Consider the following 25,944-nt stretch of genomic DNA (forward strand, 5'->3'; position numbering starts at 1 on the left):
CAACACCTTGACGACAACCGAGAACATCCTAGCAACCACACGACAACCACAAAGGTAACGTGGAACCATTTGGCCACTTAGACATTCTATAAAAAAACGAAAACTTAAAAATCTATATAAAAAAGAAACAAGAATACCAACTGAAGTGGCTGGAAGGGAATCATTACATTTGATGAATGACTATAGAAATAAACATTTTATTTGTTTTCAATACCATTTACTGATTAATTCTGCAAAACAGTAGCAGGAACATATATTGGAAAAGTAAACAGGGCCAATTTTGATGTGGATTTTAAAAACAAGGAAGTCATGTCAGGACTCACGGTGACACGTGTGCTTCACAGACCGGATAATTCATCACATTTTCCAGACAAACCATAATGTGGAGTGTTAAAATTGAAAAGCTCGTCCCTCTTGAAGTCATATCCACAGTAACAGACGCATGATGAAAGCACGGGCTGCAGAAAACTCAATTACAACTGTAAAAGGGCCTGCAGGGCTGGAATTAGTATTATGGGCTGCCTCGGTCCTGCAGGCAGATTACAGCACGGAGGAGAGTCTAATGCTTCGAATGCACAGAAAAACACGCCACTCGGCAGAAAAAGCATCATTAGTCTGTTTGAAGAATATCTCTATTCACAGAGCCGGTACTCTATGAGTACGCAGTACATACTGTACAGAAAAAAAACATCAACATAGAAACTCAAACTGGATATATCTATACAATAGATTTTTTTGTGCAAACATAGTCAAAGTTGGTCAAAGAAAGCAGAAAACGGTATCTGATGCTGACGTCAGCGTCACGCATCTCAATCTGTGTAACTAACCCACAACTTCAACAGGAAAGCCATTAAAATCGAAAGAGATCTCATTGAAATCCTATTAGCGTGAGAGACGACCTCCTGCTGGAATAATCAGCCCTGTTTGTTCATCTGTTTGTTTGTTTGTTTGGGGTTATTATGCAGATTTATATAGAAAATCATTGCAGGAGAGTTATTTCAGCATATGTTGTTTTCAAAACCCAAGCATTGAAAGACTCGAGTGTACGTGCCTCCACCAGCTAAACGCGTTCTGTGAGTTATTAGCGCATTAGCAATGAACTTTAACAGAGAATCATCAACCTCTGCGTGACACCAAACGGAGAACAACATCCTAACACTTGTTTCGCTTATGGATTGAAGTCCAATACTCTGATATCAAACCTTAAATGCATCTGTATATCTGCCTTGTTGTCTGCCTTTACTAAACTATATTGAAGTGTGCTATTAGTAAGACTAAAGTATACTTAAACGGACACTTAAGTATTCTTGATTTACGAACACAAATATATTTGGCCTACACTTGTACTTCTGATGTAAAAATACTTGAAAGTAAAGAAAGTACATTTAGCTTGTAGTTGTGTTTACTCATTTGATTGAGTAGCCTATTTTTGAGTGTAAAAAACAACTTCTAGCTAACTCCTAACAATAAGAGCTATATTTAGCATATTTAGAGTGTGTTCAAAATAACAGCTATATCAGAATATATTTTACCGCATAATGTTGTCTCTACTTAAATACTTTTAGTAGGATGCATTTAATTGATTCAAGTTATTCGGACATTATTCGGACATGGTTGTTTAAGTTTACTCAATTCAGTTCAGTTCATCGTACATTAGGTATTTGAGTAGAGATAACATATTTCTGTTATGTGGAACCGCTGTCCATAACTGAATTAAGTTAGTTTAAAGTATCATTTTTTGGACCAATTTAGTCCCATGCAAGTAGTACACTTACATGCATATGACTAGTACATTGATATTAGAATACTCAAAAATATAGTATACTTCAACTTTTCTTAACTTGTAGTATACTTTTTTAAGTGGAAGATATCATGAAAAAGTGAAAGCTTCCTGCAGGGGTAAATGAACCCGTCTGGGAGGTCTTAAAATATCCTCCTTAACTGGGACGATTTGAGAAGGTTTGGTTGTGTTAGCTAAAGGTTCCATGCTGAGATTTGAGATATGCACAAACACACTAGTGCTGGTTCATTTCCTTCAACATGATTCATTGATTCCTCAACTTCAACACGAGGTGAAAACTGAGAAGATTTATACTACACAATCTATCCAGACCTGCAGACTGCTGTTTTTTTATCCCTGAAGATGACACCACAGGCACACGATGTCTCAGAAAGCGGTCCATTTCACATGTTAAAGTCCTTCACAAAATAAGACACGTCTGAAAAATATTACATAGGTAAATTTACATGCAACATTTTGTTGCATAAAAAACATTTTAAACTGTAAAGGATGTTAACCTGATCCGTCTCTGCGCTCCATTTCGGTTTATTCTCTGGATAAAAGACCAACCGGTGAGTCGCAACCTCAAAAACCACCGATGAGAGGCTGATTTGATTCACAGGCTGGTTCATCATCACTCACAACCCAGACATTTCAGTTTTTGCGTCTCAAGAGCAGATGAAGGTGATACACACATTCACCTCGTCTCTACGGGGACCACCTGCACACTTCACATCACAGACACGAGAACAACAACTTCAGATTGAGTTTAACACCCCTGTACCTGCTTGAACCCTCATGTTCTGTTGAGGTCCGTTTCACTTCCTCATTGTTGGACACCAAGGCACTGCAAAAAATACATTTTTGTCTTGTTTTGTAGGAGAAATATGTAAAAATTCTTAAATCAAGACACATTTTCTTGACAAGTGACCTATGATATTTAGTCTTGTTTAATGAAAGAAAATATAAGAATTTTGTAAGTTTATGTTTAAGACAAAAAATCTGCGAGTGGGGTAAGAAAAATGAAGTTGAATTATGTACTAAAGAAAGGGGTAAGAAATATATATATTTTTTTCTTTGATTATTCAATTATTTTTCTTACCCCACTGGCAGATTTTTTTGCTTGTTTTAAACAAAAACTGACTTAATTCTTATATATCTTTTATAAAAGTTTTTTTTATAAATGTATCTTGAAAAAAAAAAATATTCTTTTTCTTTAGTACATAATTCAACTTTATTTTTCTTATCCCACTGGCAGACAGATTTTTTCACTTGTCTTAAACATAAATGTACTAAATTCTTATATTTTCCTTCATTAAACAAGACTAAATATCTCGGGCCACTTTCCTTGTCAAGACATTTTACGAATTCTTCGACATTTTTACCAGAAAACAAGACAAAAAATGCTCGTACGAAATTAATTACCTCCAGTGTGATGAAAGTCCTTAATTTATTTTAAGCTTATTAAACAGAAAAAAATGAAATTTGTGCATTTACATTTACTGAATGTGCATTTCAGAAAAGCAACTAGAGAGATAAGTGTTTTGTATTGACCTCAGGTGCCAAACACATTTAAAGCATATGAACGTCTATTGGTTTCAATAACACGGGGTCATCACATCACATGTGCATTGTATTCAAGTCAGCCAGAAATAATGATAATTAAGTAAAAACACATTTAGGAATGGTCTTACAGTATACAAACATAATAAAAAATGACAAACAGTTCACATAGAAGATGTGAAGGGTTATGTGTCTTTTCAAGCTGACCGGCTTAGTTTAAAGTAAAAAATACATAAATGGGTTAAAGATTAATATAAATATTTGGCATTTGTGCGTACAGCGCACATCATTGTGTGCTTAAGAGAACTGAACTGCGTGCTCATATCGTAGCTGTTTGAATCACATTTGTCACCATTACCAAGTCTCTCACACCTATAACAAGACAATCGCTCCACTTTGAGTCAAAGAGAAAGACATTTATTCAAATCAAAAGCTGTATTATGAAATTCTGCCCAGCCGTCAGGAGGTAAAAGCTGTCATTTACTATGATCCATCCGACACGAACATCTAGAGGAGCCCAAAGGGGCTGACAGAAGCTTCTGGCAAATGAAACCTGTATTTATAATGCTGAAGAACGTCACAAGACCTCACCTCTATCTCCACGCTTCGTTTAAATGAGATGAGACCGGATCGCAGATGTCTCGTAGGGCCTGAAGCATTGAGAAATATGAGACGTTTAGTTCTGGAATAAAAAGATGAAGTACGGCAGATTGCGTGACGGCAGGACTTTATAAAGAGAGTGAAATCATTTTCAAGCCTCCTTCGGGGTGAGATAAATGTGTTTGTGAGGTCTGCGAGTCCAGATTTATCTATCAGTCACAGAGAGAATCCAAATATCATCACTGTCACATTCGTGTGCTAAAGAAGTCCAAACATAAACCACCCAATGGCTGTAATACAACACGGTCTCAAGGCAATTCGTGACATAGTCACGAAATATAGAATCTATTCATTTGTGTTCATGGATATGCTGCATTCAGACCGCATGAGGTCGTTAGAAGACGTTCCTAGCTTTGGTTGTTCAAGTAACATTTAGAAACAAACCCCGCAGAAACAGGCGAGAGACGGCTCATGAGCTCCGCTGCTTTACTCCTATTGGTAGTCGCTCCCGAAAGTCTCTCATCATTTGCATACAGTTGAGCAAATCTCAACTTTGTGGAGTCGCTAGACACGCCCACTTCCCTTCGCCAACGGTCACTGTCGCTCATGTCGCTGGATGTTGCTAGGCTACCATTGAGATGAATGACATAGCCTCGCTTTGTCGCTGGGTGTCGCTGGCGGTCTGAACGGGGCGTCACTCGGCACAACTTTTTTTCGTGTTGTATTTTAATACTCAGTATCTTTTACGTGCATAAAAATACATCAACGCAATCTGATGGTAACCCGTACCTATTTTACAAGGCGGTCTCATTCGTAAGTTTAATTATGATTGGACTTCGCCCCTGTGACGTTAGGTTTAGGGGCGGGGTTAAGCTGGACCTTTATCGTTGCTTAGCCACCTCGTAAAATGCGTTTGTTTTAGCGAAATTAGTCTTTGCGCTCGTGAAGGGGTAGCTTATAGCCATCTTGTGAAATATGTACGACTTCCTCTGGTATTAGGCTATAAACATATAAATGTATATGCACACGTGGTGTGTATCGAAAGTCGGGCTGAGTGCACGAAAAAAAAACTGGGAATTCGTGTCCATGAACACGAATTTATAGATTCTAAATTATAGATGTCACAAACTGCCTTGAGACTAGTTTGTATAATAAGAGTAATACATTTATTACTATTAAATTCAATTCATATATAAGGTTTTAAAATGAAAGTTACACAAAAGTAACAACACTTTATTGACATTAGTCCAACATGTCAGCACAACGATAAGATGAATATCTTCAGAAATATTTGCAATAATGCATTTACAGTTTAAATTGTTTCCTGTTCCTTACTTCTTTATTTCTATACTGTTTCTTATGAGGTGCCTACTGTTAAAATTTATTTTATTTAGAGCAACAAAACTAAAAAGCTCTACAGAAATCAAATGAATTGGTTGCTTTTAACAGCGTTCATTTGGGGATTCTGCCATACATCTTTTAGTCCAAAATCCTACCTTATTACTAATGCAAATAACACTGTTTGTTTATTAAATACAGTGTTTCCAAAGTTGACAAACTATTTTTAAGCTCTTTTTTAATCATTTTTATTGGTTATGCATTTGCAATACCCACAGAAAAACAAAACAAAGCGTGACCAATAGCAATAATGAAAGTCATGAAATATGGAAATACAGGGTTTTTGTCTTACATCATCAACACGTACTGTGTTAATGTGGTACATTATGAACCCAAACAAACACAAACATTTTATATTGTCCTGACTATATTTGTCATGGTCCTGCCTTCTTGTTCATGATTTTCTAGTCTTGTGGCAGGATCGTGACAGATCCCTTATGTTTAGTGTGAGAAAGTCATGGGGTGTTTATCTTTTGACATCCCATGTGCTTTCTCGTGTCTTGTCATTGGCCCCGCCCCTCTCGTTTCCCGTATTGCTTCCCTGCCGTGTCTTACGTTTCTCACCTGCCCCTCGTTACCGTCCTTTGTTTGTCACCCTTTAAAATGCCCTCATGTTTCATTGTCCTGTCTCGATCGTTGTACCTGTAACTTGTTCTTGTGCTCCTGTCATTATCCACTGTGTTCCTGGTTCCTCGTTTTTCCTGCCCTGCCTTGTCTTGCCCTGCGTGTCCCTTAAGAGTGAGTTTTGTTTATTTATGATTTTAGTTCTCGTTTCTTTCCCCCTTGAGGGAAGTCTTTGTTTTCCCCTTTTGTAAAGAGTCTTTTGTTAATAGTCTTTGTTCCCCCACGTGGGTTCTTGTTTTGTTTCGTTTGTTAATAAACCATCTTTGTTAACCCCTTCACTGCTGCCTGCATTTGGGTTCTCCTCCACGCAAACCCTGACAATATTAGTCCGAATGCATCTGTCGAACACATCACTACATCTGACAAAACTTTTCATAACCTAAGATTGAGACCGAACTATCATAATTACTCTATAAAGTCCCCCAGTCATGTGAAATAACGCGAGGGCGGACACAGGATGTCCTGTATTCTTTCCACAGATATAACGCTTTTCTCTATTATACGGTTTCTCTTCGGTCTGAGTGGTCAGGCTGGTCTCGGGGGGTAAATAGGGACCCCGTCAGACCAGCATCTGATCTAACCCACCATGTCATAAAGCATTATTTACCACCACAGGTTTCTATGGAAACTCACTGGAAGATAAATCTGAGACGTGGCAGGTGATATTGAGAGCAGCCACGGGATCGAGCTCCCCGTCTCGACTCTCATGTCTGGAGGACTGAAACCTGTTCACTCCACGCTCACGAATACTGTGATCTAGTTTAGAGATTGTGAATGAGTTCGCGACAGAGAAAAATTATAAGAGGGCAACTTTTAGGAACAAAAATGCGAGATAAATGACTGAGATGAAACCTCACTTGTTTCTCTTGGGAGTGGGATTGAATGGAGAGCAAATGGAGGCGAAAGGAAAAACATGCGTCTCAAACTGTGCTCAGATACCAAAGTATGTCATCAAAAGATTTCCTGCAGATTTACACACACAAAACAATGAGATAAGTTTGATACATAAAACCGACTGAATGAATAAATAAATACAAGTAATAATTGACTCTCTAGTGCTATGAAAGAGCAAACCTCTGAGCAATAAAATGTGCTTTTTCTAGAAATACAAAATTATTGCAAAAAAAACCAACCTAAAATCTGTAAACATACATCAATTAGTTTGTGACAGGAAAGAAAAATAAACCAAATAGATAGAAATGATCTATAAGATTTTATGCAATTTTATTCATAAGACTTGACAGTTTTGCTCTGCATTTAATCTCATTGTTGTCTATGAGAAACACCTGAGATTTTGAAGAAATCTCATTTGTTATTTTTCGTTCTTTTGGGATGAAATCAATGCTGGAGGTGAGAAACAACCCAAATAAAGGAATACTTCAGTCTGTAACGGCCCAACTGAGTCTCATTCCATCATGACTCCAGTGAACATCTGGGAGCTCCAAAATAAGTTTGACATTAATCTCACAAGCTTCAATATCTCCCTGATCCTTCAACACGACACACCTCGAATGAGAACAGAACAGAAACCTATTGACTAACTGAAATGAGGACATCTTTTTAGAGAAAATACTCTCTGTAAACGGTGAGGTTGATCTCTCATAGAGAAAGAGAGAGAGAGAGAGAGAGAGAGAGAGAGAGAGAGAGAGTAATGTACTGTAACACAACTCATCTCACTATACAGACTAAATAAATGAGGTCAGGTGCTAAAAAAGAACTCTGGCTGTAAATTTCATTTTCTCTCACTAAGCTTCTGGCTCTGTGTGTCAGAAGAATGAAAATGTTATTGCTCATAGGTTTCTCTTTCATAGCCCATAGAAGGAGTTCTCAGTTGTGTCTCAGTCCACACATTTCCACATGCATACTGTAGCTGTTTTTCACACCTTTAGTGAACTGCACACCTTATGAAGCTCATGAATCACTGCCTAGTGTTTGTCTGGACAAACAGCTTCATTCTCACTGCTGGAATTATCTGCATTTAACATCCAATTTAGCGCGGTTAGCCGTGCAGAGTCAGGCCCCCGGGGTCTTCTGTGCCCTCATTTGTACCATAATAAAACCACGGTTCACTTTTTTAAGGGTTCTGAGTGCATTTATTATGTTGGTTGAGTCTGGGTGGTTGTTAGGGTGTTGTTTGCGGTTGCTAGGGTGTTGAAGATCTCTGTATCGCAGCTACAGGGTCGTGCCCCACCAAACTTTAAAGGGGGGGCCTGAAAATTATTTAAAGGGGTCATATGACAGGGCTTAAACGAATATTATCGTTTGTTTTAGATGTGATGCAATGTGAATACACGATTTAAGGTTCAAAAACGCTGTATTTTCCACATACCGTGCATGTTTGTATCTCCTCTTTGCCCCGCCTCTCTGAAACGTGCAGATTTTTTACAAAGCTCATGGCTCTGAAAAGCGAGGTGTGCTATGATTGGCCAGTTAACCAGTGCGTAGTGATTGGTCGAATACTGCAAGCGTGTGGCGGAAATGTGACGCCTCTTACCATATTTGGAACATGAGATTCCTCTTCAATTGTGCTGACAGGTGCCCACCTTACTTGCGTATACATTTGGGCGGTCTTAGTCAACTCATACCACGAAATGACGTAGATTTGTGGGGGTGTGGTTACACGAGGCGTTTCAGGCAGGTCTGGGTGAGCATTCGCTTTTACATAGAACGCATCTTTTGTTCCAACACTATAATTTTTGCAATTTTACGTGTCTAATACATGCACGGGCAACTTATAACACACCAATGACACAGAAAAACACGTATTCGTGCCATATGACCCCTTAATTATTTAAAAGAATGAATTAAAATAAGCCAAAAGAACTAAAAATGAGTATGTTTCTTATTGTTTATATAAGTTTATACTGAATATAAATCTTTATAGTTAGGCCAAGCACAACAAATAATACAATACAACACTAAAAATTGTAGGTGGGGGCTTAAAATATTGTTTTGGACAAGGGGGGGTCCATGAAGTAAAAAAGGTCAAGATCTACTGTTTTAATAGCATCCGAATTGCACGCAAACTGGGGTATCATTTATGTCTCTATTATAAACGGTGCGAGGTCAATGTCAATGTTTAATACTTAACGACACGGGTTTGTTGAAAGTGTTTACTTTAAGAATACGAGCAGTTATAGAGAAAACACTTCTCATTATAAACTCACATAACCGGCAAATGAGGTCACAGAAAATGGACTCAATTTGTTATGCCGTTTTAACTAGCACCCCTTAACACTTGTAAAAGACTTTTGTGCGTGTAATGGTTTGTCTATTGAAGACACAAAGAGAAAATAGACAACCGCTCCTCTCGCAAGCTTTCACCGAACAATAAAATGTGATTTTATTACTACAAAACATATTACACCCTCAACTGAGAGTTCCTCTGAACTTCTTTCACTTGAATCCAGCATCCAAACAGATCAGTCCAATCTCCCAGCGGCGATATAAACGCCATCAAATCTCTGAATTTTACACAACGCAACGGTCGCTCATGCTGAAATGTGCCACAGCAGCTCATAACCGCTCTCACAGGCGATAAACGCTCGATTTACATTCTCAAGGTCTCATGTAATGAGGTCATTAACATGTTTGTGATATTAGGACGTCTGCAGTCGAACAGCCTGAAGCGTTTAAGTGAAGGAGAAAACAAGCAGCCGATCTGCTCGAGAAGGTCATGACCTCACACTTCTGTGCTCATTGGGACCGGCAGTACACCCAATATAATCACAATGATATATTCTCTGATCTGTAATGAAAGAGGTTCACTAAAGCAATGCGACTGGACATACTGTTGATTTAACTTCAACTGGACGAGCGCGCCGAGCATATCCAAACCATACCATTTAGAGCACAGCCACAAAAAATGTACATCTCCAAAGAAGCTTTAGAAGAAATATCTGAGACAAAGAGCACGAAACAACTGTGTTTTAACATGCACATCGTGCTGAGGTTTATGGTTCGATCAGACAGATGTGTGAATTTGTTCTGCTGTGTGAGATTTTAATGGAACACACAGCCATCTGACGCCACCTGCTCGCACTAATCTGTGTGTAATACGGCAGGTATATTTGCCTGGAAAGACGCCCCAGTATCAGATCTAGTTCAGATCTAGTTCAGAGTCTCTGCATTGCAGAAAACACTGACCCTAATAGAGATGAGTGTGTGTGAATACACACGTGTATGTATGAGGTCTGTCTACAGGGAAATTTTATATCACCTCACACGTGACTCCGTCACCGCTCAACAGACTTGTTCTGCATCCTTTCAAAGTTTGTCTCCGATGTTTCTTTTAAAATAAAATATAGAAACTGTTGACACTATGGCTATAAAACAACGTGGCTAGCAAACGTTATAGTTTAGTTTTAAAGGAACGTGATGAAAATATTTGAGATCTGTTTAAAACATATCGTCTAACCAAAAGTTTGCTCTCTCTTCAATCTCATTGCTGTAAGAGAAACAATTAGATCGAAAAAGAAATTTCGTCTTTTTATGTAAATGCATCACCAGTGTTGGGTAAATTACTCTGAAAAGTAATGAATGACTAGTTACTAATTACATATTCAATAGCGTAATTAGATTACTGTACAAATTACTTTCTCCAAAAAGTATTTAATTACTTATTACTAATTACTTTCTATATCCTACATCAACCTTGGTTAGTTAAGTGATTCAAGGATAGACACGAAACGACTCTTAATTTATTCAAATAACTATATGTACTACTTTGAATATTAATGTCAATTTCACTATTGTATACATTACACAGTATTTAGTTCAATTACATCAGAAGTAACTGTAATTAAATTACAGAAAAAATAAGAGTAATCCCTTACTTTACTTTTTAAAGGGAAAAGTAATTAAATTACAGTAACTGATTACTTAGTAACTAGTTACACCCAACACTGTGCATCACTATGTTGAATGCTCAATATTTGGGTCAGCACAGATGGCATCCGTGGCATTTGGATTTGGGTTCTCTCGGCACTAAAGCTCATCTACGTCTCCGCATGTGCTTATTCTCTCCATTCACACGACTTCTTCGTGACTTTCCAGGTCAGCTCTTTTATTTCCAGCTACATATCCGTTTCAGGCATTCTGTGATTGATCTACTGCAGAAGTGTGAAAGACTGATGCTTGTGATGAAACGATGATGTAAGCGAAGGTTTGCGGTGAGGAGAGGACGAGCTGTATGAACCTGACACCAGTTTTGGCCTTCAATAAACCAACACGTGAGAAACACAATCTCCGAATAATCCTGAAATCGAACAGGAACGATTGTGAAAACAAAAAGTAAAAGGTATAAAATCTATTTCAGATTGTGTAGCACATTGACCTGGTTTCATTGGCCATCACGCACGCGGTGCGAGAGGCGTTTGAGCGGACGCTGAGACGCCTCAGACCATGAGCTCAATTAATTTCACAGTGGGTACAGAACAGCACGCTCGAGCAAAATACCAGCGGGATCCGCTTCATCCTCAAGCCACTTCTGTTCAGATTATAACTAAACACACACCGTACACACATGACATGACAACAGATATGAGAAAGTGGATCAATGGTGCACATGAGGTCTACTGCGGGTGTGACACTGTACTCATCGTAACTTTTGTAGAAATGCAATGCAAGTGACACTTTCTCGTGCGTAAATAGTGCGATGATAGCTCTCGCAAAATATGGTGCTTTTTCATAAATAATGTATGCCGGGAAACCGGTGATGGGAATGCATTCTCCGCAGCCACTACAAATTTTACACATACTTCACTTTTTTTTTTTTTTTTTTTTAGATTTAGATTTTCTAAATCTAGATTTTCTAAATCTAAATCATTTGTGACAGAATTTTCTGTCACAAATGTTTAAAACCAGAGGCTATGTTGTTTAATTTGATATATTGTGCATGTATGTTCATACAAAGAGTTCATTTGCAAAAACGGATGTTTTTTTTTATTGTGCATTCCAATTAATATCAGTCAAATTGCAGTTGGGTAGTTTTGATTAAGTAATAATAATTAATACAGCTAACTAACACAATAAAAACTTTTTTTTGGTATTTAAAAAAAAAACTGAGTTATCTGTTTTTTGCTAATAAACTCTTCATTATTCACAGAAGAAATGAGGGGGCTGTCAAAGTGTTGTGAAAATGCAAAAAAAATTTGCCATCAGCTGGCAAATTTATTTGGAAATGCTGACAAGGAATGAGTTAAACCGGAAAAACAAAATGTTTTTTAAAACGCAAAAACAACCAGTTTGCATTTATCAATACAACAACGGGTGCTGCCCCTTTTTTCAGCGATGTGCAACCTGTTCACATCTGAAAAATGTGTTTCATGACTTTAACCACAGCCAGAGCCGTTGAGAGAAATAGTCGCATCAGCGGAAGTTCACAAAAATGTTTTGCTGTAAAAAAAAACTGTTTCATTGGAGTCAACGGAACTCTTTCTCTCATGGCTGTGACCACAGCTATGCAAGTTACTCTGGGCATCATCCCGATTTGAGACTATTAGAATATACAGTAGACTGTCTACTGGATCAAGAACAAGAAATAATCGGGCCATTATTGTAAATCTGAAATGGACCAAACACTTTGAACAAAGCAAACAGTTGTGCTAAAGGAAGTCTCGCTGACCTCATATTAGTCTCGAGCAAACCTCTGCACGAAAATCTGAACCCATGTATCTCACAAACCTTGTCAAATGCAATAACTACTGTACCTTCACAGTGTTTAAAGTAGGAAACTTCTGTCAGATCACATCACGTCTTTATCTTCCACGTATAAGTGAAAGAGCATTCATCTGGATGTAAACTCTTTTGGTGTTCTCAGTGATGTGTCCGTGCATGTGGATGTTTGACGTCGCATCACAGCAGTGCAATTAGAGTGTGTTTGTGTTGAGAATGAGAGTCGGCTGAAGATCTGTCATTATCATCATCATCATGATCAGAGGAAAAAACAAGACACATCCTGAAAAGCCTCTTGTCTTTCAATCTATAGCGGCGTACTCGGCATTGATTATCTGACTGCTGTCAACTATAACAAAGACAGACGCTGTGTAAGGAAATCACCTTCTGCTTTTATATACAGTACAACAACGCCTCGCCTCATTCTGTTCTTCTACGTCTCTCTCATCTTTTTACTTCCTTATATATTCCATCGCTCCTCATTCTGGTTCTGTTTTCCCCTTCTTCGTATTCTCACTTTTCAATGTGGTTAGTAGACAAAGACATTTCTCAAACACCGCTACTAAAGAATAAATCATTTTAACAGTCATTACAGAATTCCATATTGTTTCATTGGCTCAGGAAAATCTGCTGTATCAATCCTGCTGTCTAAAAACTACATGTAAAATATCAGGTATCTTCTCAAGAAAACCCTAAAAACGGGCTTCAATTGATCACCAAGGGATTTTCACATTTCTAGAAGTGCAGGGCTATGCAAAGCTTTATTAATATCCACAAACCTAACATGGACATTATGAATAGTGATGCTTGCCGTAACATAAACCATGAATTTCATCATCATATTTGAGGTAGGTAACTACACGTTTGATGTCATGTTTGACACGAGCAAGCCGATTACAATTAGTTTTGCAGTCCAAACGACTGCAATTTATGATGTTTTATGATAGGTGAAATTCTGGGGGCTGTTAGACCGCCAACTCTCTCTTTTAAAAACATTTGGTTTAGTGCTCTCCATCACAAAGTTCACCTCGTGAATAATTCATGACATTTATTAATGAGCTTATGGAGCAAAGTAAAGTGATGCAGAGAGAGAGAGAGAGAGAGAGATGCACTTCTCTTTTAGAGAACGCACAGCCAGAATTCATCAAACCATTAGACGGCTGACCTGGATGACTTTGAAACCAAACATCTTCTATTTAACACTCCTTCTCTGAATTATTTATGTTGTTTTAAGTACAGTTTATGCCAAAAAACAACAACTTTTTGTTTATAAAACTGAGATCGTGGCATAAAAATGGTTTGGATTGCTGTGCACCTTTATGATAAATCCTAATCCAAGGCCTCTGCACACGTGTGAATGACACACGGTGTTATAATGTTACATCATGGTGATGACGTCATAGAGGCACGCTGTCTGTCAGCCTATCCTTGACCTGATGTCACCGGTCAGCAGACGGTCTGCAGTTATATTATGAAAGTCAATGTAACCTATAGTCCAAAGAACTGAACTCAAGATCAATCATCACACATAAAAATAATTTCCGTCCACCCATATTATTCAAAATGTGTATCAGGGCATCTTAACTATCCCTAATCTGCAAAAATTCAACCACTCGTATTACCCATGTGTCTCTCTGTGGCATATGTGACCCTGGACCAAAACCAGTCATCAGTAGCACAGGAATTTATATTGGCAAACGTAAAACATTGTATGGGTCAAAATTAAACTTTTATGCCAAAAATCATTAGGATATTACGTAAATATCATATTCCATAGAAATGTTCTGTAAATTTTCTACCGTAAATATATAAAAACAATTTTTGGTGAGTAATGTGCTATGCTAAGGATTTCATTTGGACAAATTTAAAGGCGATTTTCTCAGTATTTTGATTTTTTTGCCCCCTCAGATTCCAGAGTTTTAAATATCGTCCGTTCCTAAAAAAATACATCAATGGAAAGCTTATTTATTCAGCTTTCAGATGATGTAAAAATCTCAATTTTGAAAAATGAACCCATAAGACTGATAAAGGTTTATTTTGTCGTTTAGTTTAGATGCCATTAAAGCTGACAGACTTACTGTACACGTGTCTTCTGCTTTCATATAATAGTGCTGTATTAATTGTGATTAAAAAAAGGTTGTGGATAAATTAGATAAAAGCCTGTACACTACTTTCTTTCAATTTTGGCCACATCGTACAAAAACACTAATATCTAATATTATACAGTAGTAAATGTATACATGAAATGCATTTGTTGTTATGGCAGTAAACAGCATCTGTATTCAGTGGGGAATTGTGCCCCAACACGCTATATGTGTAGGATGCTGATTTCAGAATATGAGAGAGAGAGAGAGAGAGAGAGAGAGATGCGACTGCATGCTGCTTAATGCATCTCTCCCCATACCATAATGCAACATGTCATCAGAAACCTGACAGCATCGGTGGCCGGCGCTACAGAAAAATACACGCATGCATACAAACACGGTGTGACATGACAATGTGAGCAAATAAACCTCACAAATGAATAATGTGATGTCTCCAGAACTCTGCAGTGCCAACGTAACATGAATTAAGCTGAAGGAGCTTTAGATGTCTTCGGTTGGTTGAATAAGTGCTTTTGCTGCGTCCCAGTTCGCCTACTTATACTATGCCCTTAAAGTATGTACTGTTTTTCTTATGGAAAAGTATATACATTTTAGTGCATAGCAAAACTGTATGCACACACTGGGACATACTAGCGTGAAACGGAAGTGGCCGTTGTTGCCTAGACGACACTGTGATCCTTAACTGTCACGAACATCAAAATACATCTCTTCCTTGCATTTACGTATTTATTCATTTATTATTTTGTATGTAATGTTTACTGTATACTTACATTTATTCATTTAGCGAAGCATCTTTCATTCATTTTTATTAATCCAGTGTAGCGTCACTAAACTATATATCAGCAGTTAAGTGTCCATCGATTCACACTTCGAATTTTAACCGGAAACACTAGACCATCCGGGTATTTTAAAGAGTAAATATTTTGTGTTTTTTTAAGGTCCTACTTTGGTTTATGGAGTGTCCAACAACAAGTTTACATACAAAGTACATACACGGTGTAAAAACACTTTCATTTTCTAATAATAGGCGGTTATTGTTACCTTTCTTGACTGATTCGTTCGGCGATTCATCTGTCTAATCCCCTCCTTTCTGTCAGTCTACTCTGATCTGATTGGTCAGATGGTCTAGTCTGCTGTGGTTGGTCTACCGCGCACAGTGTCGCAAATGGAACGTAGGCGGGCATTACACGGAGTGACGCAAATCCGACCCGGAACTGAGATTAGAACGACAGACGACTCGTTCACGTGATTCAGAGTCGACTCCTTTTTTCCCAAGCCAATAATTTTGTTATTCGTTCACTTTCGGCTTTACAACTTGGCAGTCTGCTTACATTCACACACAGCAACATTACACACTGCAGGACATGTCATTTTAAAAACATTGTAATAGTTACTCTTTAAGAATACTTATTTCAGCATACTATGATTTGGGACATACAAATTATTTTTTCGAATACTATTTAGGATAGAAATAGATCAGAATCAGAATACGATCATTTGCATAATATTTTGCCTGCTTGCCTGTATAATACAATACAGGTACATGACCTGACTGTTCAATCATACCTGCAAGAAGGAAACTAGAAAAAAAGGAAGGAAAGAAGGATTAAATGCTTGTGTGTCCTGCAGGGGGCGCTTCATCTAAAGCTCGAAATGCCCCGCTGCAGTGATGAGGTCACAGGGAAGAAAATGCTGTGGTTCTCTGGATGTCATTTCAAAGCCGTCTCCCTCTGTGGTCATTAAACAGGTCAGCCGCCTCAAGAGCCCAAATCACATTTTCCAATATGACCATTTCAATCATGCCATAATGCAATAATGTGAGCCAAACAACCACCATCTTATAGGGTTTCGTTTAATGGGCTCCTGCAATTCATGCATTCAGATACAAACATTTTAAAACATGACTGAGATTCTGGCGTACATATGCGATTGTTTTTGTGGAAATTGAGGATTTATCTTAGACATCCATGTCCAGTTTCAGTCCTATGTGCAAATATATGTGGAAAAATGAACAAAACTAGAATAAAACCAACTGTAACTAAATGTGTTGAATCACATCTGGTTTCATAGCGTGATGTTCCAGACAGACTTCTGCAATTATGAAAACAACATCAGCGCTTCTGCCTGGTTAATGATGAAACCGAGCTTCAGCTCAGCTGTGTTTGGGTCAGTGGGATTTTATTTGTTATTATAATTTTGTAGAACGTTTCGTCTGTTACCGGCCAATTAAAAAGAAAAATCACTGATGAGATCTCTGAAATACCTTAATCATTTCTCTGAAGAACAAAATCAAAAGGAGAGCAAATAGAAACTTGTGCTTAAATCTCATCTGTGTCTCAGATATTTCTCCTGAGAAAGAGTCAGAAATCTCACAAATGTCTCTGTCATTAGAGATTCAAAAGAGATCTCTTAACAATGTGTCAAACTGAGCTCAAGAATGACGTCATTTTACTCTTATTCCTAGACTTAAGAATAGGTGTGATTCATAAAGTTTCCTAAGTGTTAAGACTAGGTCTCAGCTTAGGTCTAAATTATTTAGGAGAGCTGAAGAGGTCTCCTAACCTAGTTAAGAGTAACAAGATGGCAGAACAGAGGCAGAGACCATGGACTTTACAATAAAGAAACAATGTGTTGGAATGATGACAGGGATTTCATGAAATAATATAATAATATACAAAATATTAAATCCATTTTTTTAAGGATTTGCAGCTTTGGTTTTTTCTTTACATACAGCTGTGAGTGTATAGGGTGTGATTCAGCAGCTTAATTCTTTAAATTAACTGTTAAAACTCAATTAAAAGTGTATGAAACCAAGCCAAAATGGATACGTATTTATAATATTTTTGCGCATAATGCAAAATACATTTTTGAAAATGCAATTTTTAACTTTTGCATCTCTGTCGCTATCTCTGTTTGAAAATGAAATTGCAGGTTACTTTATGTACTTATCTTCATACGGGTTGATGCCAACCGATTTTAAATTACCTACAAAATCGTACAGCTCAACATATCAATCACTATTATAAGCTTACCGTTGTTAATCAGGGGAAGGTAGGCAGACAGTTTTTAACACTGATTTTTATGTACTTGCCCAATAACAAAATTATGGTTTATTTTACCCAAATAAGTTATGGATTGCAGCTGTATATTTAAATTAATTAAAAATATACAGTATATATACAGTGGATTGTTTTTGTACTGAATTTTACTTGTAAAGCGCTTTGAGATGCACTTTAAAGGCGCTATAGAAAAATAAAGTTTATTATGATTATTATTATTGTATATGAATGTAATGTCTGAATAAAGTAATGTCTTAGTTCAGTCATGAATAAATGGTGCCATGCTGCTCTGACTTCACCCTTGCAGGCTCCCTATTGGCTGATTCAGAGGCCAAGGGCGGCCATTTTGTGTTTAAATCATAGTCCTTAATTTACAACACTTAAGTCAGAATTTAAGAATCAGTCTCAAACTTTACTGAAAGTTGCTTTTAGGTCCTTTATAAAAGTCTCCTACTCTTAAAAAAGTCCCACTTCTTACTAAGAATGTTTTGACACTTAAGTCAAAGTTTAAGACTACTCTTAAGAGCATTTTTGAGATGTTTTATACAAAGTACATACGGGCCCAGATTTGTTAAGTCTGTAATCAAACGTCAATATTATTGAAGATCTCAATTTTAGACACTCATATGAAACACAAGTGAACTCCATCAAATCTCCTCACAGTATAAATGTGTGCGTTACTAAGCCTCATTAAACACATTTAATATTCAAATCCATAAATCTAATCCATCACTGGAAATCAGACTTCTGTCCCGTCCCCCTGGTGACATATTTGCCATTTAAGCGTCTTCACAACCTCCTTAAGGACCACACAAAAGCTCTGGGACTGCGGTCGAGTACATCACAGGGATCTCTGATAAACAGACGGCCCGTCTGACGGAAGTCTCTTGATCTTACTCGGCCGTGTCATTTAGATGGATGACTGGGATTGGCCCGGGTCATTACCGCCTGACATCTCCCCAGTAACGCTGTCAAATAAATCTGCCGGAGCGGACTGTCTGCCGCGTCCAGCCGCTCAATCACCATGGCGATGATAAGACTGACAGGTACTGTAGAGGTATCTCTGAAGAGACTCTTATCTGGATATCTTTGATGTACAATATTTGATTTGATGCATTGCCACACAAACAAAATGCTCCTCTTAAAGTCTCAAAAGAGATCTCAATAATCTAAATTCTACAATCTAGTAAGAGATCTCAATAATGACCTTACTAATCCACCAATGAGATGACGGGGGATGGTAAATTGTCTTAAGATGTGTAAATAGCAGTAGAACAAATGTATCTGGGGAATCGCTTTCTGTTAGACAGACACATTTATAAATATTAACTATTTATACTCTTCCTACATGTCAACAACCGTCTCGTTTAATTCGTCCTACAGAATTTTTATAGATACATCAGAGACCAAATCAAATGAAACACAAGTGATAAAGTCCTAAATCTCCAGAGTAATAAAGATTTTCTCTCAAAGAGAGTGAGATGTCATATGTGGATTTCAGAAAGACACAAATGTGATCTCTTTGATATCTCACTTGTTTGTCCAATGAGATGAAACAGAAAGCACCATTTTAAATACCATAAATCATCTGCTTCTCCAATAGACTCTCTCCAGAGTTTTAGAAAAGGTCTCAACAATGTCTCAGATGTGCCACGATACAACACCAAGTCAAACATTTTCCTGAAAGCAAATGATCAAAGTTATGCTCTCCACATGAATGTTATACTGTCGCTGTGTAATCTTGTCAATTCTCAAATATTAGTGTAATTAAAATGATTTAGGCTCTGGTGTTAGACATTTGATACGCTTCAAATATCAAACAGCAGCACAGATCATTGATGTGAAAGGCATTACACAGTTAGACAAGGTTACAGGACCTGACAGAAACCCTGTCAATCACACCTGTCTGATGTTCAGAGTGACACACAGATGTTTCTGTCTGATGGTTAAGTGGCTCCGACTGATCCTTGGCATTGGTCTTCAGTATGATACGCTCTGTCTAAATGTATTTCAGGTATGAGACTTCAGCTGGTGTAACTAGGGTCGTTCTGCTTACAGGACTAATGGAAATCTATTGTAATAAGAGCCACATAATGCATTTACTGAAAAACAATAGTATGGCACTTATTCTGTTCTCTGCGATGGAGCCATTGGTACTCATCTGGACAATGAAGCATGTACAGTAACACTATACTACAGTACAGTTATAATCAGTTTAGAATGAGAGACAGGTGAACAGATGGATGGACTGGTGGATGAAGGATAGAGAGAGGGAGAAATGGATAAATGGGATGGATAGAGAAAAAGAAAAATGGCTGGCTGGATGGATGGATGGATTGATAGAAAGAGAGAAATGGATTGGTACCCAGATAGCACAGATACGTCTGTAAGATGTCTGCTAAAGATCTGGAAAACATCTGCTGTGTAAAAACATCTCATACATGTCCTAGAAAAGTCTGACTGGAGACATCTCAAAGATGTATTGCAGATAAGCAAAAAACAAAACAAGCAAAAATCCCAGATGTAAATCCAGACATCAAATAGACGTCTCCCAGATGTATGTGTGGTTTCAGGGAAGGGATGGATAGAGAGAGATGGAAAGATAGAGGATAAATGGGATGGATGGAGAACCAGAAAGATGGCTGGATGGATTGATAGAAAGAGAGAAACGGATGGATAGAGGTATGGATGAATGGATGGTAAGATGTCTGCTAAAGATCTGGAGATCTGTAAAACATCTCCTGTGTGAAAACATCTGATAAAATGTCTATATGACATCTGTCAGGAAAGGTCTCAGAGACTTATTGCAGATGAGCAAACAATGTGTCTTGCAGATGTAAATGACATCAAATAGACGTCTCCCAGATGTATGTGTGGCATCAGGGTAGAGGTTAGGATGAAAGGATGGATAGAGAGAAAGACCCCCAGATAGCACAGGTACGTCAGTAAGATGTCTGCTGGAGATCTGGAAAACAGCCGCTGTATAAAAACATCTGATAAACATATTAGAAAAGGCAGTCTTACATACATTCTTCATCTTAAACATCCTACAGACATCTTCTAGATGTTGAAATGACATCTGGCAGATAATCAAACAATAAAAACATACGTCTTGCCGATGCAAACGCAGACATTAAATAGACGTCTCCCAGATGTATGTGTGCTATCAGGGAAAGGATGGAAAGATAGAGAGATGTGTGAAAAGACAGATGATGGATGGATGGATAGATAGGATACTGTATGAGTTGTTGTAAGATGTGATGCTAAATGAATGTGTGGGTCAACAGAATCATCCCAAAGACATACTTAAGCTAGTTTACCCCAACACAACTCAAGAATGACATGCTACAACGGGTAATAGGATCACTATGGTAACAAAGAGAAGTCATTAATAACTCACAGATACTGTTCTGACAAAACACAACGAGACATGAATGAGCAACAAACTCAATTTCAAGTGTATTAAGACGTCATTTAGCAAGACCTAGATCAACGTCAAACTAAAAACACCGTATATAATGCAATTAAATATACAAAACTACAAGCATGCATGACACGTACTGTATGATAAGGGAACGTCCAGGTCGCCCTGCCACGCCAGATCATCTACTGAATGTTGAGCTGCAAAAAACACGCATTAAGGGAGAAGTTCAGCAAAAAAGTTCATTTCTTTTCTCTGTGGAACACAAATGGAGATGAACTGAGGAATGTCCAGAATGTTGTGAATTGCCTCTGAGCCCCAAAAATGACAGAAAAAAACATTAAAGTTTGTTAAAAAGTTCGTAACTCTTAAATACATGAACACAAACACTGCCTGTCAGAGTCGACGGACGTTGAACGAGAGACACGGACAGAACGGGCATGTGAGGCCTCTGGAGAAAATCGAGAAAGAAATTTAATCAGGAGGAATTAAACAGTCTGGAGCTTAAGGGCAATTTGCACGACCCGTAGGGCTTTGGAGGGAAGCCGAATGAGCGAATCAAATATGATTAAACTCTTTGACCCGGAGGAGGTGAAACACATGCGAACTTCAAACTCTTTACAGTCCCATCTGACATCTGCTAACTGCCCGGAGGAAAATATTCATTGCTCTTTTATGGATTTGACTTGATGGAGTTGTGTCTCATTTAAGTCTCAACTTAGTCTCAGATGTTTCTCCTAAAATTGTTCATGAGAAAAACACACGGAGGTGTTAAATGAACGTAGATTGTAGAAGTAAAATAATCTGGATTTGGGTAAATCTGATGAGAAATATTTGAGTTCATATTGAGATCTTCAATAACATTGACTTTTGAGCTCAGTTTGACACATTGTTTGAGATATTTGTGAGATGTATCTCCTGAGACGCAGATGAGACTCTCATTCGCTCTCCATTGATGTCTATGTGAAATAACTCAGATATTAAAGAGATCTCATATGTGATTTTCCTTCTTGTTGACGTGTCTCACAACGAACCCAATCCACAGATGATTCAACAAGCTGACCTTCTTTATGCCTTCATAGGAAACTAAAGTGGTTATGTGACGTGTGACGGGCGTCACGGACGCGAGCGCTGATGTCAATGACAGTCATTCATCTAAATATCTGTGCTTTTCAAACACTTCACTCGACAAACTGGTGGATTATGTTGTTGTACGTTAACAATAAGCCCGTGGCTGTGATTGTGTGACATTATGTGGGTTGAAATGATTCACTGGTGAGACACAATGAAGAGCAGAGAGGGGTCTGGAGACGCCCGCCAGCTGTTTTCCTTTTGACAAGCTTTATGAAGCATCATTACTGCGCTGTCAACATCTCCATCTCCATCCTCACAGGACACGCGCAAAAAATTTGAGGGTTTTAAGTTCTTGTACATTTGCTCTCAGACATCACTAAGATTAAATTGAGAGGTTTCGCGAAAGTCTCATCTACATCTCAGAAATGTCTCCTGAGAAAAACATCTCAAAAAATGTGTGTGTGTCAGAAGAGATGTCAACAACGTGTCAAACGGAGCTCAGTCTGCGATCAAAAGTCAACATTAATGAAGATCTCAATATGAACTCCAACATTTCTCATCAAATTGACCCAAATCCAGATGATTTGACCTCCACGATATACATTCATATTACACCTCCAGACTCTTCATGCGTTTCAACAATCACACTTTCTCTTTTAATTTCTCCTCAGAGCAATTTCAGGAGAACCATCGGAGACTATTTGAGAACTGAATGAGCCACCATAAAAGAGCAACGTCTGAGCAATGCCGTTTTCCTCAGGGTAACATTAAGAGATATGAACGACAATTCAGCACGTTTTGAGGTTCTGAACCATTAAATGTCCTCAAATGAAAGATGAGGTTACGACACGGGCGATTACCTTTTAGATGGCCCCGGCCCAGCGTCACAAATCCAGAGGAGATGAAGTTGTGCATGTCCTGACCGCTGCGGAAGTTTTCTTTCCCATAATGCCCTGCAAAGACATCGAGTTTCATCAAATGACCATCACAAGAAAAACCAAACAGTTTATACACAATAAAAGTCTACTTTGCTCTGCTTCAGTTTGGATCCTGTCAAATGTTTTGTGCGTTGTGGAACGGTCGCGTTGTTTAAAACCTTGTTGCGTTTCAACCCAAGTCCATCACGCTGGACGTCGCAGGCTTTTGGAACAGCATTCTTTACGGGTTAACACCCTGTACATCACTCACGGGACAGGCGGTTATTGAGAAGTCTCGTCAGCCCGCGGCTGGTAAACGCTGTTTTGAGAGAGAGGACAGGACGAGGCTCTGCATTAAGTATTAATGTCAGAGGGGGCAGAGGTTCGACAACACGAGAGGTTTTAGAGGTCAAACACAAACACACACAAAAGAAAACATTTTGAAAAATGTCCCAAAAAAAGTGGTTTTGTGTTCATACAATGGAAGTCAACGTGGGTCAATGTTGTTTGGTTATCAACGTTCTTCAAAATATCTTCTTTTGTCTTCGAAGAAGAAAGAAAGTCAAACAGCTTCGGAATGACACGAAGGGGACTAAATGTTTGTATCTATCATGTAATTCACACTTTCAGTCAGTTTTGCATTCTTGTTTTCTTAAGCACTCTCTGAAAAAAAGAATCAATGTCAATTGTAGTTGTTTTCGTCCTTTGCGACGCTGAAATGCTGCATGTTAAATCACAGCAATGAAAGTTGCTTCATCTTTAAGGAAACGAATGGACGTAGAACTCCCAGCGTCTCTTTCTGCATTAAATCAAAGACACGGTGTCAAGATGACCCATGAACAGCTGTCGCAGATCAAACTGCATTGAAAACTCGTAACAAGAACAACACGGGGGACTGTTTGCTGACTGTTTTGCTGTCATCTCTCTCTCTGTTTTCTGTCCATCTCTGTGATTCTGGTTCATTGCACCGCAATGAAAGTTAATATTTCATGATTGTCCTTTATTAAAATAAGTCGTCATTCGAGCGTATCTTCTCATCAGAGTAAACGCTCTGCTTCATCTTAAAGCGATAGTTCAACTGCAAATTAAAATTATTTTTTCATCTATTCACCCTCAGGTCATGTCAAACCTGTATGACTTTCTCTCATCTGCAGAACACAAATGAAGATATTCTGAAGCATGTGGATAACCGAACAACGTTCAACCCCATTGACTTTTATCATATGAACACAAAACCGCTGAGACACTTCTTCAAAATATCTTCTTTTGTGTTACACAGGAAAAAAAGAGTCACATAAAGGTTTGGAATGGCATGAGGGTGAATAGCTGACGACAGTATTTTCATTTTTGGTTACGAAGACGATATGAACAGACTTATACTGTCATTAGTCTATGTATGTCTACTGTAAGGAAAACAACAACAAAAACAGTAAAACAGTAAGAGGTTACATGAAAAGATGAACTTGTGCCTAATTGTCATGAAATTATGTCACAATGTTTCAAAGTCACTTAAGCATACGTTGAAATGACATGGTGGGTGGGGGTGTCCGAGGACGGAAGAGGTTACGGCGATCAATCACGTGAAAGAATATCCCTGTATTGAGAATCAATGAAATGGTCAGAAAACATTGGATTTCTTTCAACCAATTGATAGGATGTAACAACATTTAGATTTTTCAGCCTGAAAGCTTTTTTTAAACTTCATCAATCAAAAAACGGGATGTTTTATAGATTGAAGGAGCAATTCATCACTTGCTTTCGGGAGACTGGAGAGATCAAACAAAACACACAAACAAACACGCGCGCACACACACGCACGCCTAAATAAAATTCTGCCATCATTCATTCACCCTCATGTCGTTCAAAACCTGTATGTGACTCTTTCTTCAGTGGAACACAAAAGAAGACGCTTTGAGAAATGTCTCGGTGGTTTTGTGTTCATATAATGGAAGTCAATGGGGTTCAGTGTTGTTCAGTTGCCGACGTTCTTCAAAATATCTTCTTTTGTGTTCTGCGGAAAACTCATACGGGTTTGAAACGACATGAGGATGATTAAATAATAAAAGAATTTTCATTTTTTGCTGAACTGTCCCTTAAATTCTAAAAAGATGTGACTGTTTGAAGTACTGCAGCAGAGTAAGTAAAAGCACGAGGGCAGTGAAGTGCATGAAGAGGACCGTGTTCGGAGGCTGTTTGACTGCCGCACTCGGCGTGAATGAAGAATTCATTCAGATGGGATTTCTGATACGCGCGGAGAGGCGAACAGCGCGTGCTGAGTCTTTCCATTTCCAATAGAAAACACGCGAGGCATTTCTTCTCAGTCTGCTGGACGCATGCACAAGCCCACTGCGATTTCATTCATTTACTCTTAAACATTTTTGATTCCCACAGCACTACCTGGATACAAATCCAACAGAAGAACACACGGACGCAGAAGACCGGTGACCTACCGTGGTTGCTTTTGTTGTGGACGGGTGTGTAGTGGTTCTTGGACGTGCGTACAGGTGTGTTCTCTTTGGGCGAGGTTTCTATCGCTGCCATGTTTTCATGCTCGTACTGAGATATGGGAACAGGCCCCTGCTGTCTCAAAATGTCCGCCAACGCTCTGAAAAATACACCGAAGAATTGTTTTAGACGCAGAAACAACAGTCTGAATGTTGGAATAAACGTTTGTTAAATGTTTCATATTTATGCCCCAAGAGGTTTAAACAATTTGCAAATAAGAGCT

General features: G+C 38.3%; 1 protein-coding gene across 2 annotated transcripts in view; it reads right to left on the bottom strand.

Moving 5' to 3' along the window:
• The window catches only part of LOC130562187 (protein shisa-6), a 62,731-nt gene that overhangs the window by 26,482 nt on the left and 10,305 nt on the right, over window positions 1–25,944 (bottom strand). For both annotated transcript variants that reach the window (XM_057347063.1, XM_057347062.1), the window contains exons 3-5: window positions 25,667–25,821; window positions 23,160–23,252; window positions 21,366–21,425 (exon numbers count right to left, since the gene is read on the bottom strand). In XM_057347063.1, coding sequence (XP_057203046.1) covers window positions 21,366–21,425; window positions 23,160–23,252; window positions 25,667–25,821 — 308 coding nt within the window. The remainder of the gene's footprint in view (window positions 1–21,365; window positions 21,426–23,159; window positions 23,253–25,666; window positions 25,822–25,944) is intronic.

This window comes from Triplophysa rosa, linkage group LG11, assembly GCF_024868665.1.
Source record: "Triplophysa rosa linkage group LG11, Trosa_1v2, whole genome shotgun sequence".
In the NCBI taxonomy this organism is placed as follows: Eukaryota; Metazoa; Chordata; class Actinopteri; order Cypriniformes; family Nemacheilidae; genus Triplophysa; species Triplophysa rosa.